At 31.6% G+C, this 16,555-nt stretch overlaps 1 protein-coding gene and 1 long non-coding RNA gene across 2 annotated transcripts in view; both read left to right on the plus strand.

Annotated features, from left to right (window-relative positions):
• Positions 1-11,581, plus strand: part of LOC127846206 (deleted in malignant brain tumors 1 protein-like) — a 30,343-nt gene extending 18,762 nt beyond the window's left edge. The window contains exons 12-26 of the mRNA XM_052377378.1: positions 236-411; positions 2,838-2,991; positions 3,207-3,385; positions 3,906-4,061; positions 4,372-4,528; positions 4,966-5,132; positions 5,627-5,791; positions 6,166-6,322; positions 8,072-8,235; positions 8,409-8,585; positions 8,780-8,896; positions 10,070-10,121; positions 10,459-10,484; positions 10,757-10,793; positions 11,506-11,581. Of these exons, the coding sequence (XP_052233338.1) occupies positions 236-411; positions 2,838-2,991; positions 3,207-3,385; positions 3,906-4,061; positions 4,372-4,528; positions 4,966-5,132; positions 5,627-5,791; positions 6,166-6,322; positions 8,072-8,235; positions 8,409-8,585; positions 8,780-8,896; positions 10,070-10,121; positions 10,459-10,484; positions 10,757-10,793; positions 11,506-11,581 (1,960 nt within the window). The remainder of the gene's footprint in view (positions 1-235; positions 412-2,837; positions 2,992-3,206; positions 3,386-3,905; positions 4,062-4,371; positions 4,529-4,965; positions 5,133-5,626; positions 5,792-6,165; positions 6,323-8,071; positions 8,236-8,408; positions 8,586-8,779; positions 8,897-10,069; positions 10,122-10,458; positions 10,485-10,756; positions 10,794-11,505) is intronic.
• Positions 11,582-13,107: 1,526 nt separating this feature from the next.
• On the plus strand, positions 13,108-14,209 carry LOC127845189 (uncharacterized). The gene is made up of 4 exons (XR_008033103.1): positions 13,108-13,150; positions 13,283-13,298; positions 13,510-13,565; positions 13,899-14,209. It is a non-coding gene; the product is annotated as an uncharacterized LOC127845189 (long non-coding RNA).
• The last annotated feature ends 2,346 nt before the right edge of the window (positions 14,210-16,555 follow it).

The raw sequence follows: 16,555 nt of genomic DNA on the forward strand, positions 1-16,555 counted from the left end.
TAAACATTTTCAAGATAGCGATTTGACACTATCGAGATAATTGATTATTTATAATTATAACAGACGATTAACATTTGAAAAAAAGCAACAAATATAGAGTATTAACATTATTATTTATGTTTATAATAATTCATAGTCATATATTTATAAAATATGAGTGATGTAACCTATTTATGAAAATTACCCACGACTCAACAAGCATATATATTTATTTTTTTTACAATTTCTTTCACAGGTATATAAATGATATCAATGATTTTGCCGATAGTAATGTCGGATTCGGTCCTGGTTCCGGCACGATACATATGGAATCGTTGCGCTGCAGTGGTTCAGAAAAGAGCATAACTGAGTGTGCATTTAGTAAAGGGACTACTTGCAGCCATGCCAATGATGCCGGTGTATTATGCGGAGGTAAGTTTATGCTGAGCCCACTTTCAATGTTATACTCATAATAAACCTGTCATAAATTACAAAAACAACTGATAATCAAATTCATGGCAATACATACATTAACTAGCAAATAACTTTTTTCTATAAAGTGAGAACATCAGTTTCGAGCATTACTTTAAGGAGGAGTCTTCGAGATTGCTGCCTCGGGTGAAGCCACAAGCAACCGTATAGTTTGAGTATCACTAAATGCAATATTCTTTTTAATAAGGCGATTTTTATGTGTCGTTCGATAATTAAAAATATTTGTTTACTAAACGAATCATTGAGAAAGCCATTCTAATTTGAGTATTTTCGTTTGGACTCTTAATTTACATGGCTACCCGCTCGATGGAATTCGAATTGTGTATAGCTTTTTATCCGCTAAGCAACAAATGCCTTGACTCGTTTTAGAAAGAAGTTACGACACTTCAACGTTTGTAACAAACGGCTTGCAAACGTATACACCTTACTATTTTGTAACTCGTGCTACACCAACTTGGTAACATCGTCGATTCTTTGACATAAAACAGAGCGCGTACTTAATGTCAACGTTATATTCCAGGTATATTGAGAGTTTAAAGACCAACAACCAAATACTAATTAACTAATGATTATGAAACAAACTTAACTGCTATACTTGTATATAAAATTTATAAAAGGGTACACATGCTCCTTCTTGTAGAACAAAATTAAATAAGCATAAGTGTGTAGTGCTACGAAAGTTTTTTGTTAAAGCGGGTAATGTAGTGCAATGTAATCAATATACAGAAATGTCGCTAATTATTGATGTAATGAAAGTTGAACCCTTAACAAAAACTTGTGTAGCTTAGGTGTGGTTAATTGTTGTGCACCATGTTCATTTTAGAGCAGATATGCTGTACCCTTTAGTCATATACACGTTAAAACAACTGAAATTATTCTTCTGTAAAACCAAATGGTGTATATGAACTAGTTTGCGAATATTATATATTATATAATTTGATTTATTACAAATGACACGTTTAAGGTATTTAACATTCAGTATGCGTGATAATGTTTTTATCTTATTTTTACTGAGTATTTGTAGAGCATTTTCGTTAATGAACTGAGAGTTCTATGTTCTTTACATTCGTTATTGTTACGAATTGTAGAATTATAACTACTAGTTAATAATAGATTATACACGAAATTATCGCCATTCAAGTATAAAATAGGAGTACTATCATGGTATTAATCATTCATTTGAGCCCCATTCTAATGTAGTGTCAAAGATTACTGGTGGCATATTAATGTTACCGCCTCAAAGACCTTCATTATAAAAATTGGCATGTCAAACCAGAAATAATGTATCTATATCGCATTAACTACGATTAACATGTCTATTGCTATGACGCCTTACCAGGTGATTATGCAGTGTGATATTTTAAATAATTGTATAGCTTAAAAAATCCCACAAGAATAACGAGATATGTTCACTATATAATACAACCAACTAAAGACGAGGGTATAATTTTACAGTGTGACATCTGTTTTCGTAATTAACCGCTGAGAAAGCGAACTTCCGGTACTTCCATAAGTTAAATTTCGTAAATATCCGTTTCGAGCGATGTAAGAAAAACCGTTATATTTTTACACGCAAAAGCCACTTACGGACTTGTGTTTGTCAGACGAAGTATTTATGTGCTTCTTTCACAACATGCGATGTTTTTCTAGTTTTTAAACATACCATTTTTTTAGCATATGTTCGATTTAATTTTATACTGCGGCGACAGCCTGTGTCTTAAGAATAGCATTTCGTAAAAAAACGTGTATTTCTCTCAAAACTGACAATTAAACAGATCCCTACTCCGTTTAAATGCCATAAAACATCATTAAGCAGGGAAGGGAACAAGTGAAATGGCGACAAAAAACTTGTTATCAACGGAATATTCTGCTTTGGTTCCTTGTTTTCATATACAGATGTTTGCATGATGGATATTTTATTAATCAAATTATACACTGTTTGAACATAAATAAATGTTAGCCTTTTCTCACCTATAATTACCTAAATTTGAAACATTATTTTAAAGGACCAGTTTTCTTGGAATAAAAGGATCAACTAGTTGTTTATAATAATAATTCAATACTACTCCAGCAGCTGGAGTTTCACTTCCTTATATTATAGTATATCTTGACTTACTTTCGGCCTCGTAAAATAACGCCTCACATATATCAACTCATGCGGCAAAAAACGCCAGAATACGACCTTTATAAATAAACAAGGCAAATAGAAGGATACAAAAAGACGTATAGCAAATGTTTCTGTTTAAACTGATGCATTGCTAAAAATTAATTTAATTAGATTATTAATGCTAGTATTATCGTGTTCATTAAAGCCTACATATATTTTAATTCACAAACATATTTTTTAAATTAAATTTGTTTCATAGACTTCTACGAGACTGTTTACCTTTCCGACATCAGGTTGGTAAACGGTTCCAACCAATTTAACGGAGTTGTGGAATTATTACATGACGGTGTTTGGCGCTCATTATGTGGATATTCATACAATCCCTCGGGAATGTGCAGCATGTTGAACATGACGTAAGCTGATAAATATTAGATCAAGTGGAAATGAACACATTTTGTAATTTTTTATCAGATCAAGTGGAAATGAAAACATTTTGTAATTAAACAGATCAAGCAAGTTGAGGTTAAAAGGCATTCCTTTTAAATACAACCATCGTTGAATTGATCGCTTTGTATAAAATAAAGTTGTTTTTGCAAGAAATGTTCAATTTATGACTTTGTTATTCCAGTTATTTAACCAACCGTTGCTGTGCTAAACATGAACATAGAAGTGGTTTGATACTTGCTTCGAATGTCTATTGTAATTCAAAATGTGCATACAGAATGCGTAATTTCATGTTTGATGACCCATTTGAATATTTTCGTTATCTGAGGGACTGTGACGGGTCCATGATACTAGTCTGCTCAGGTAAGTGACATTTCAAAGAGCACAAATGACAGTGGTTTTTTTTACACTATTTTATTCATGACAAATAACAGTCACACATTCTTTTGTCTATTCGAAAGTCTTAAAGTCTTATTAAAACTAAGAATAATGAAATTAGTTGGATGAGAAAACTGTTTTCTTGTTAAGCACATATGCATAACTCTACACAAATCTGTTACATGCTACCTGCTTTAAAATCATCGATTGCATGTATATATATATATACACCTTATTAACTAAGCTATGTTTGATATCCATGCATCACATCAAGGAATACAAACAGTAAGATATATTGTTTGGAAAACGGAATACTATGTAATATGTTGAGCTTGGATAATACGAATTACTTTCAAAAGTGTTTTTTTCTATTTTAAACTGACATACATAGGGTCTTAATGCAGCCAACAGTTGTCAATACATTGATATCTTTTCATAATTATACGTCATTTGTTGTTTGTTTAAACATATGTAGTGATTGTGATGTGCCACAAAATTATTTCAGAATGCCCTAAACTAAATGTGTCGAGAGGTTCTCTTGTTTACTCTGAGGATGGGACAACAGCTAACTTGATATGCAGAGAAGGACACTTTTCAAATATTACATCATTTCGATGTCAAAATGGAAAATGGACTGCCAATAATGTAGAGTGTATCTTAAGTAAGTGGTGTCTTACATTTTCTAATTATGATTGATGTGTACATATAAACTTGAATAATGGCATAAATAGATTACAAAATAGATTAAAGTCATACAAACTAAACGGTTGCGTATTTATAATATATATATATATATATATATATATATATATATATATATATATATATATATATATATATATATATATATATATATATATATATATATATATATATATATATATATATATATATATAAGTTGGTTGATCAAACATGTGTTTACAGTCAGTTAACGAAGATAAAAATTAATTATAATTGTTTATTACTGTAGGTCCACCTTTGAACATAACACAAGTTCGGCTCGCTGACGGTCCTAATGCAAACGCCGGAAGATTGGAAATAACTGTCAAAAATACATACGGCACGATATGCGCCAATGAGTTTATTTATGTGGACGGTGATATTGCATGCAAATCTATAAATCTAAGGTTCGAATATGTTTATATATGTACTCGTGCATCTGAATCTTATATATGTATACGGGATGATCGTAGTTACGCAGCACTAATCAATATTTCAAAGTTTGGTCTAACATTAAGATACCTGATCACTTACCGTTTTTCTTGTGTTGATATATTTTGGCAACTGAAATATTAAAAATACATGATTGTGTTTTCCTTGAAATAATACCGCATATAAATAACTGTTCTTCGAGGAAATCATTATTATGTTTTGATTTACATTGGATAACATGCATTACCTTCTTTGTATTATTAGTTTTGAAAATATATAACATTACCATAAGGTTGGACATTCGCCTAATTTGTAAGAAAAATTAATCAAACTAAAAAATATTTCATATATCTAAACTCGATGACTTGTTAAGTCAATATAATAGTTACTTGAGCAAATATTAACCGATTAGGTATCGTGCTGCTGCTGTCTACAATGGCTCGTTCTACGGACCTGGTACAGGACCCATTTACATTGATCACCTGGATTGTACATCTGATCGTGCAAACATTAAGGATTGTCTGTACAGGACAACAGGTGCATGTAATCACTCAAACGACGTTTCGTTGGTTTGCAACGGTAAGTAAATGCCACGTTTTATAATATAAACAACATAAAAATTCCAGACGCGTAAGTGGGAGACAACTCTAAATATTAGCAGGGGTCGATATTTTATGGAAAGTGATAAAATGCTATCATACGACACACTACAGTACAAAGTCCGAAACAAAGACGTCACAAGTACAGAGACATTAATTCTTTGAATTTACAATTGAGACCATTTGCCTTCCACACAATTGACATGGATTATGGTCTCTTCTTTTATAGTATACATATATTACCGTCTATTTTAGCAATATCTTTAAAAATAAACAAAAATCAACCAATACAAATTATATTCACAAATAATTGTTTAGTTATTTTTAAATGTTACTATTTGGTGATGATAAATTAAATGCATATGATTAGTATTCTTAATATCGCAAAAAGCTTGTTGCCGTATTTATGTTTGTCCTTCATCTGTAGCAGCTTCACACTCACACTGATACTGTCGTTTTTTCATAACAATGAAGAATGTGGCAAACTTGTCACCAACATGGATGAAAGGATGTTTCTATTCAATGATTCGAACATAGTAATGTACGGCGATTGCTCTTTCTACAAGCCCTACGTTGGTCAGCTGCGCGCGATCTGCGAAAACGGCACGTGGAAAACCATTGGAAACTGCATCGAATACAGTAAGAAATAGTACGCTTGAAGAAATAAAACACCTAATCTACTCAATATATGAACGAAAAGTTTAACATATCTGAACATATTGATAGCTATTTAAAATAACAGTAAAACATGAACTGTCTTAATAGGTTGTGTTTGTTCACAAAATAAATTGATTCTTTGAAATGACAATGTGTTGTATTCAATCTCACATTATCTTAAAAAAACATGTATTAAAATAGTCTGATATTACAACATTTAAATACAAAATTTAGTATTATATAATTATAGTGATATGTATATGTATGTATTGTTTCAATCTTCTTAACTTAAACGAAATATAACAGTCCGAGTGTGTATGTAGAAATTCCTTTTCACAATTACGTCTGTTGCATAGGTAAACCTCTGGAGGTGCAAAGTGTGCGTCTTGTGAATGGAAGCAACCCAGCCGAAGGGCGGGTCGAGATGAAAGTGTTTTACACCTGGGGTACCGTATGTAGTGATGACTTTGGGATGAAAGAAGCGGAGGTGATTTGCAGAATGATGGGATACTTGTACGTATATTCAATCATTTCCTTTGATACAACGAAACATTAATATTCAGTGAACACACACGGTGTTGTTGTTGTTGTTTTTTCAACATACATGGGTTATTGAAAAAACTGTTTAAATAATAAGACAACTTAAATCTACACTAAAAGCTGAAGAATACATGGTTGATGCCGAGATAAAAACAAAGTATCTGACACAAAGGAAATAGGTCGCGATAGGAAAATTAGTTAACCTCAACATAATCTACGCCCTTCAATGGTTCTTAGATGTCAACATTTATGACGGCCGATTAACTCTTTGTTTTCTGGCAGTACATAGTTCCATGTTTAACAATAGTTTCAAGGTTTTATAATATACGTTATGAGTTATATTTAAAAAAAATTAAACGATGATATACTAATTTTATTGATCGTTAATCACGAAATTGAGCATTCAATTATCACACATAACAGATTTTAGATATTCAGTAATCAGTTTACAGTCGTTTACTACAACGTCTTTGTTGCACAGACGGTACGTAAACAGATCAAAAGAAACAGAAAATTCAACGAACGTGACATTTTATAAATTGGTATGATGATATTAACGTCATCCATCGTTTTAACAAAATAATAACACTTCAAGAGGTCTTTTAATTCGCCATTCATTTGGAAATATATCGATTGCATTTGATGCAAACGGTGCTGACCAGAAACACGATTGTTTTTTTTTTGCAAACAGCCTTGACAAGTAAAAACTTTTTATTTTTAAAACGTTGATCTATTTGTTTCAAAAACTTGTATCCAATCATTAACACTGCTTTCCGAAACAGTTTTTGACAATGCTGATTATAAAGGGTTCGCAGGCTCTATACATCGATGATTTACAATCAATTTTACAATGAGCTTACAATTCTGTGAAGCAATGCAAACCCCGATTTCAGTGAAAATGTTTCGTCATTGCTTACATTGCTGTCGACAATCGTCACCCATGTATTGGTTTGTTCGCTTAAATATATAATATTCATATCTACATATTATTCTTCCTTTATGTGATGCGCGAAATATTGTCTTTGTTGTTTATAACTTTTTAAAACCAACAAAATTTAAATATGGATTATGCTTCCTTCAAACCTTTTTTGAAAGCAACTTCATTATCATTTAGTAACAAACATGTTCTTACGAATAAAACTTCATTTAGACTTCGGATCAGCGCCCAACGATAAACTGCAATCTGATCTGATACAGTATCATCGTAATGTGTGAGTCCAGGTCTTCAATTACTGGCAATATTCAACATGAATTTAGTCGGCATATGTTATATGTATACGTACAATACAAGTCAATCAGCGTATTACTATTTTACATAGTATACTTTTGCTTAGCTTTAAGAGATGCCAAGGCGTAACTGACATTAAGAGCAGATGATTATCGCCATTTTATAATTTAAGTTCGCCTCGGTCGAAATTATCATTCTCGGTATACAAGACGTTTTATCAAGAGTGTGATATTTGAAAATGAATGGATTGTTTATCACTACCTGTACATAGTATTTCCGTTCTGCAAACTACCGTTTAAAAATCAAATATGGTAATGATCCTTATCGTACGAAAACACATACATTGTATAAGATGCGTCACGCGATCTAATACCGGATTTCCACTAGTTTATACGCTCACTGCTTTATTGGGTCAAGGCTAACGAAGGAAGCAGGATCAAGGCAGAAAAATACGTTATGTTAAACGATATTTAAAAACTGATCGCCTTCTTCAGGCATGCCAAGTCCGTTGCTGTCAAAGGAAGTTATGGAATAGGATCTGGTCCCATTTTCATCGACGATCTCAACTGTGAAGACGATGCCTCTCATATCAACGACTGTGAATACACCACTTACCATAACTGTTCTCACGAGCATGATGTGTCTGTGATTTGCACTGGTATCGTTATCTTTATTGACACTTCGCATATTATACAGTTACTACTTCAGGTTTTCATGTTGTGATCACTTGTAATATGTTTTAATAAATTTTCGTCCATTGGTTTAATTTGACTAGCGACACTTCCTCTTTACTTTATTATGTAAATATAAAATTAATGATATTTGCTTCAGATTGTGACAACGTTGAAATACATGAAGGGCGCATACTGACTTATCCAGTCATGACAACAGTCAATGCATCTTTAACGTTTTCTTGCAATGAAGGATTTGCATTGAGTGGGGCAGGTACTATTACCTGCGAACTGTCAGGAAAATGGAGCAGTTCACCACCTGAGTGTACAAAGAAATGTATGAATAGTTCTGTATTCGAGTTTATTCCGTACTAATTCAGTAAAATATAAAGGCATCACGTTTTCTTGTGTCGAAAAAAATGTTTTGTATTTATTGTTTTAATGTTCAAAAGTATTTACAAATTCATTTAACATAAGAAATTATACAAATGGAAATATCATGCCTTAAATAAGTGCCATTTGTTTTTTTAGCAAATCTGACTCTGATACTCGGTGCATCAATTGGTTCTGGGATCATGGTCGTTATGGCAATTATAGCTGTTCCCGTTCTTTGCTTCATGCGCAGAAGAAATCCGACGTTGAGCAACAGTAAGGATCATAAAAATGATTTGACAATCCTAACTAAGTTTCAAAACTGCACAAAAGTTACTCTTAACGCTGGAAAATAGTATCATATCCTCCAATTACCTTGAGTCGAGCGGTTAAGGAAACAAGTAAAATAATTTCTAAATGAATTCAAACAATGCCGCAATAAACGATGTACCTTTAACGATTTATTTCATTCCCATTAAATGCATGTCAAAATTGTTTATTTACAGCGTGTTAAACCATGCAAAGCCGATAGTTTCATACACACCCGAATATTACATACACTACATGCGTTGTTTACCTTGAGTCGAGACGTCATATCCGAAAGCGGGAGTACTCGATTGCAATAGGCATGAGGTCAACAAAACTTAGAAATTCGATTCACTGACCAAATTTTTAGACACTGAAAGATTAATTTAACTTTTTCATAACTTCTTTTTAAGTTAACAAGTTTCAGTTGTATCGGTCGATCTTCGTATGTGCAACATTGACACGAAAAAGTGCTCAAGAATTGCAAAACAAACAACGTTCGCAATTTGTTCAAATAAAATTTCGGCATATGTGTAACTATTTCAAGATTTGATAAAGTTATCATCCAATCGGGACAGGGTTTACCTACTAAACGTGTGTATATCGTAATATCACCTATTTTTGCAATGTGCGCGAACACATTGTTCCATGCAACATTTTAAGGGAATCGTGAAAAAGTAAAAGAATTTTCTTTAAAATAAATCAAATATATGAAAATGTTGTGTTTACACTAGTGCAGTGGTCTGCAATTCATGTGTTAGTTAAATGAAGAGTACCGAAACAATGCACGGAATATGCATAAATTTGGATTATTTCAATTGAACTAAGAATTTTAAATGCAATTAAACTGTTTTTTTTTTCTGATTTAAGTCGTGTCTGTAATTATTTTCTAGTGTAGTAATGTTAGTAAAACAAAATACTCGAAGCGCATGCGTGTGACGTCGTCACGAGAGCCGCGTTCTTAATTTAAACAAAGTCATCGAAATTAGTCTATGCTCAAAATAATGGAATCGTACGACCTCTAAAATAAAAAAAAGCTTTAACAATAAGCACACATATAATATGCTGAGATTATTAACATGACAATATACAACAGCTTATTATTTATTTAAAAAAATGAATAATATATTGTTCTTTTTTCAGTTTTCAGAAAATCGAAAGATCAGAGTGTGACGCCTAACCCGAATACCTATGTGTACGTTTTGTTAACAATAACAGATTTTCATTAATATATCAAATATGTTTTATTGCTCAGTTTGAAAGTAATGTTTTAAAAAATAAAAAATTCAGACGATCGAATATCATAAAGAACTGTGGCGAGTGTTTAATGAAAAGTTAAACGTTCACAATTTTCTGATCGCTTACGTAAAGAAACACAAATTCATATACCATTCTATTATCCTGCGCAACGGTTTAAGAATATACAATGAAATTAATCTTAACAAATACCTTAATACATTGTGAGCTGTGTAATAAATTTAAATTGATGCAATTGAACATACTAGGTAATTGAGCAATGTTTAACATTTCAGATCATCAGCTTACAGGGCGAATGCTGGTACATTCTCTATATGTTTTTGTGTTTGTTTGTTTTAAAATATTTGCAACTTCAAAATGTATGAAGTCATATAACTAAAAAGAAACACCATAGACTCTGAATTGCAGCTTAACTACCGCTCTTTCAGTAAAATATGAAATATTTTAAATAAAAGTATTGAAATATTACTTATAAACGCTATAGCTACTTAACTTGAAATGAATTTAACTCAACTAGTAGTGTATGTATAAAGCGTGATTTCACACCAGTAATATATGCATGTATTATAATAGGAGCCGTTCAACTGTATGTCAACTCAAGAATGAACAGGTGTGTACATACATTATATGTTGTAAAATAAAAAAATAGTTTAACATCGTTTTCAAAAAAATTCCAATGAAAAATGAGCACATGAATAATTGAATAATCCTCAAGTAATTTCAAATCCCAAACACCTTGTTCCAGGATGCAGAATCAACGGGGTTTTCAGGGGTTTACACACGTGCTGGACGGAATGTAAACACACAAATAAGAACTGTTTTTTTTTCAAATATCAAAAGTTATTGAAATACATTTGCAAAAATCTTTAGTGCATGAAAGTTTTTTGCAGTTTATCTTTAATGTATTAGAATAAATTCTTGAATACGCCTGAAATCGGTGACAAAATTTTACGTTGCGTGAAGCAAATCGTACAGTGCACAATGCATTTTTGAACAAGAACACAGGCTTATTAAATAAAGTAATTCTGATGCATTTCATATTGCCATGAGCAGCAAAGCATCAACAATTGGCAATTTAAGTTAAGTACTAGAACATTTCAAAATAAATTGTATAAATCTATTTATAAACATAGGTAGGACTATAACTGAATTTGTTAAGTATTATTCAATATTACCAGTATAATGTAAACAATGTTGTCAGAGATAAATAAATACTATAAATGTTCAATTAAATACACATTTTCGTAAACCTTTATTTTAAACAAAGTCATATTTTAACCCACGGCAATATTGATTTCGATACATGTATTTCTTATTTGAAGCTCCACGGAAGATTATGTTATAATGGACGATATAACTCACCCGGACGAAATTCGAGGTTTACTTCTTTTACATTAATTTAATTTTACCATTTAATATACATATATTTGATTGTTTACACTTAAATGCATTTCTAACGAAACACTTACATATTTTTTTTAATTTTTGATTATTTATCAATGAATTTGTAAAAAGATAAATATGAAGAAATCAATCCTATTTAAATGTTACTGTAATTAATCGACGAATCGGAAATCATTACTTAAAGTTCGAGGTTTACTTCTCTTACATTTATTTAATTTTACCATTTAATATACATATATTTGATTGTTTACACTCAAATGCATTTCTAACGAAACACTTACTTTTTTTTAATTTCTTGATTATTTATTAATAAATTTGTAAAAAGATAAATATGAAGAAATCAATCCTATTTAAATGTTACTGTAATTAATCGACGATTCGGAAATCATTACTAAAAGTATAAGTGCAATATTACATTTAAACACAATGACGCGATCCAAACATATTTATGTTAAGTCGAAATATTTCAACAGTTTATCTATATCTAACATTCACATAATAAGGATCCATTCCTGGCGGTAACATTAATTGCAACTCATCGCTCAGACGGCACAATTTTGCATTTATCTCCGAAAGAACCCATCATGTCCGCCGACAGGGATTGAATGTTCGTACAATCCCGAATTGAATTTTCTAACAATCCCGAATACAGATCCATCCAAGTTTTCATTGGCTTTAATGCCTTGTCTGAACAACCCAGCCGTCAAAATTGTGTTAATACTTTTTTGAAGGGTTAATTTTGATTGCAACGAAAATGTTCGTTTTGTTTGATTTTAAACTTAGGTAATTCATTCGTTGCATGTGTGTTGAAGAGCATGGCACACACAATCATTCTTACCAACTATAACATTAATTATACTTTTTTAATCATATCGTCCTAAGGAACTATTAATATGTAAAAGAAAGCCGTCTAATAGCTGGATTCATAATTTTAATGAAACATTGTTAAGCACGATCTCAAATATCTTAAGAGTTTTATGACGAATTAGAAGTATGAATGTGTAACGTAAGAAGTGCCTTTGAATTATTTTGCAATGATATTTGAATTAAACGGCAATTTTCGGGATATTGATTAGTTATAGTGTAAAAAGAGTTTCATATATATATGTATATAAAAATATGTTCAATACTATATATACTATACAATTACAATTTGAAAAGGTAACCAAATTAAAAAGTAACCTTAGTATTATAACTAAACCCAATCCTTAACATAATACATGAATTATATTTGGTATATCAAATGTATTAATATCGATATTTTATCCTTTCAGAGAAAGAAAGGTAAATGTTTGCAACTCATAACAATAAATTAAAAAAAAAATTGTCTTTATTTATAAGCTTTATAATATTGGCAAGCGAGTGTCGGTCTTCATAAATATATCAATTTTAATGTTTACCATCGGTATTTGGGTTAATTGTTTTAATGTCTGAAACTATTTATAACTATTTATGACAATATGTACACTCAAAACCGTTTTTCAGTCGAATACACTAACTGCTTCGTTTGTTTTACTTTCAGGCTAAAATCGGCAAAAACAACTGTCTATGACACACTTTCTGGTAAGATAATTAAATTTCCCGGAAATATCAGAATAAATGTTAATAAAGTGAAGCTAATGTTGCGCTTATTTTTTGGAAGACAATATAATACATATATTATTATTATTTATTGTCAGTTTTATTTGCTTTCAGACGCAACAAGGACAGAGTAAGTTTTAAAGCAATCGCCTAAACACTTCAATAGTGTCTTTATCAAAACGTATTTCTTGAGTTCATGAACTCAGTTGAAAGGATAGTTGTTATTCTATATGAGGTCCAATGATTTTACATATGGGTAGGGTAACGCATGTATTAATAGCTTAGAAAACGATGTGTAATAACAAACATGTAGTAAATTATTTATGAAACTATGCATACAGACGTTCCGACGACTACAGTACTATCGATCATGCCTCGACCAATGTGCATAGTGCAGGTAAAACACATTTAAATTATTATATTCTTTCATGTTTTTAAAAATACCAATTAAGTCATTGTAGAATATTTTAACGTGCTGAATATTTGAAAAGAAGAGCAACATAACACAACCAAAATAACCAAGTTACAATTATATAGATGTGGGACAAGTGTATAATGCTTGTTCTCATAAACTAACATACCTGGTGAAATCACAAATTGCTGAAACTGTGTTTAATTTCAAAATGATATAATAGTTTCTACCTTAAGTTTGTCTTATTATAAATAAATGCATATCTCTTTTATTTAATTCACCTCAATATAAACTTCTTCTCTTTATTATTGAATACAGGCACCAGTTCCAGAATACCAAAGCCGAAAGAAAATCGAAAATTACCGAAGTAAGTGTCCGCGAGAAATAATAACTTGTCAAGTGCTCGGACTGATTATAAATAACGATATCAGTTGGAGGAAAAAAGTGAATATTATGTGATGAGAGGACCGCAATAAGTGTGTTTCTATCTGTATTCACTTCTTCCATGAAGATAAAGAACACGTTATAATGGAATATTATACAGATTTACCTGTGTATTAAGTATATGGAAGAAAATCACGTATATTGTAGGTTTATTTTGTTTCGTATTTAACATTAAACGGGAAACAGCTCCCATGCACAAAATTTGATATAATATAACTTATTGTATTTATTTATGTTTGGTTGTTTGTGTGTTTTTATACTTCTTTGCAGTGTGTATGTACTATAACTAATTGTCGAATATGTACTAATTTTGTTCATACAATATATCTCTGTATATAGATGAACTGACTACTAATCAGATATGTTTACATATTTTTTACATTAATACTAAAATTTAAAACAATAATTGAAAATGCTGATGTGTACATAAATATGTATCGTACAACTCATAGCCATTTTTCGAATCTCGCGTTAGCAGCGTGCGATGTAAATATGCTGTAACATATTGAAAAATGTAATCGTCGTTTGATTAAACATTATACGGATGCATGTTTTGTGTAGGTTTTCATGTTATGTACTTTCTAATTTGTCACAATGGCGACTAAACGTACATTAATTGGAGAATAAAGTATTTTCATGACTAGGTTTTGGGACGGGCGCTTAGACATTGTTCCATTTCCCAGACAAGGTTGAATTCTCTTCAGAAATTACAAAAAATATATATACTAACGTGTCAAATTGTGTACTTATATCAATCAAAATGTAAGAATTGTTATATAATTTAGAAATAAGATTAAAATGTCTTACAATGTTTGAAATTGTTAGAGTGACAACGAGTCATTTTTCCACAGAATGTTGTAGAAATGCTTGATGCTGCACACGTAGTTATGTATGTCAATATTTCTCTATGATTAAGAGGTGTAAAACAATCGTCGAGGCAACAAAAAGAACTAATTTCATGCCACATCTATGATAATTACTCTAGCTAGCACATGAGAAGCTTTAATGCATTTAAATAACCTATTGCCAAACAATAAGCTAGAGAGGAGATGAGTACAAATTTGATCTTCGTCCATAACACCACAGACGCACGCACGAGACTATACCAATATCTCGTACACCCTACGAGGGAATTTCCTGAAACATGACTAAATATTAAGTTCATCCAGAGGTTGTGCAAAAGTCATGTGTGAGTCACGCCGTCTAAAGGTTAAGGTACCTTAAATGTGTCTAATGATCTTGTCTCTTTAGACTTTTCACGCATATTTAAATAAAAATGTGTTAAAGCTTTATTTTACATTATAATGCTTATAACATAAAACACTGTATATAATTCCTATTGTCGGGTTATGAATCACTTGGTCTCACCAGATCCGGTCTTATGTACAATACAACATCTACAACCACATGTAATTGTACTCGTCACCCATCAATCATGCCTACCCATTTTACTCAAAAGTTATACTTAGGATTTGCGATTATATGGTTTGTAACTGCAGACAGAAAGACCATGTTCATGTGTGTCGATTTTCAACTAACATGTTTGAGTTTTCGTCCTATATGGTGGGTAGTTTTATCGTCATTATTTTGCGCGATTTTGTGCATGCGATGTTGTTGTCATACTGAACGGCTGTCGCATGCTCGAGACTATCTCATTAAAGATAATGGTAAAGATAGACCATCAAGTCCATGAACTCCAGTGTCTGTCCGCTGTTTCAAAAACACCGATTGTAATTTGCCGCGAATAGCTTGATTGTAGTTTTAAACAATCTAAAAAATGTTACTGGAAAGTATCTATATTTTTATTAAAAAAAAATCAAGAACACATGAACAAAAAACAACTCTTTTAATTTCACATTTGTATGTGTTTTTATGTGGGGATATCCAGGCAATTACCTTCTGCACTTATTTTCTAGTCAAGGAGCGTTGTTTCATTATAATGCCATACACTGCAGTAATGACATAAGAACACATTCTGTAAATACACTCTGTCACCATTATTTGGGAATGCAAAAGGAGTAAAAGCAGATTTTATGATGGCAGAGAATGTTCAAACACAACTTCTTACACTGTGTTGTCCCGTTTAAATTCATTCAGAGAACAGCCTTAAATGTTTTAAAGAGGGGGAGAGCACTAGGGATGAATTATGATATGAGTTCGGAACAGCTGCGCACCTTGACGTGATATGGTTTAACTCTTCTAAACATGAGGAGTGTAAATGAAAAAAAGGCATATTTTATCCACTTATTACCAATGCTTATGTGCCAATAGACTTAAGAAGTCATAGGTCAGTATGTAGCAATGAGCTTGTACAAAACTGTGACAGGAAAGCGAGCGCAAGGACAAAACATGTATATCTAGTCATTTAATGAATTCATATTCATCGTTACATATCAATGGGCCAGATTAAAAAAATTACCTGGAAGCCAATCGCTCCGCCCACTTAATGCAATAATATAGCGGTCAGAAAACCTAGACAGGCTAAAACCAAATTGGCGTCTATGCTTATATATAACGCGATATTCTTGATG

The sequence above is a fragment of the Dreissena polymorpha genome, chromosome 9 (assembly GCF_020536995.1).
Source record: "Dreissena polymorpha isolate Duluth1 chromosome 9, UMN_Dpol_1.0, whole genome shotgun sequence".
Taxonomy (NCBI): domain Eukaryota; kingdom Metazoa; phylum Mollusca; class Bivalvia; order Myida; family Dreissenidae; genus Dreissena; species Dreissena polymorpha.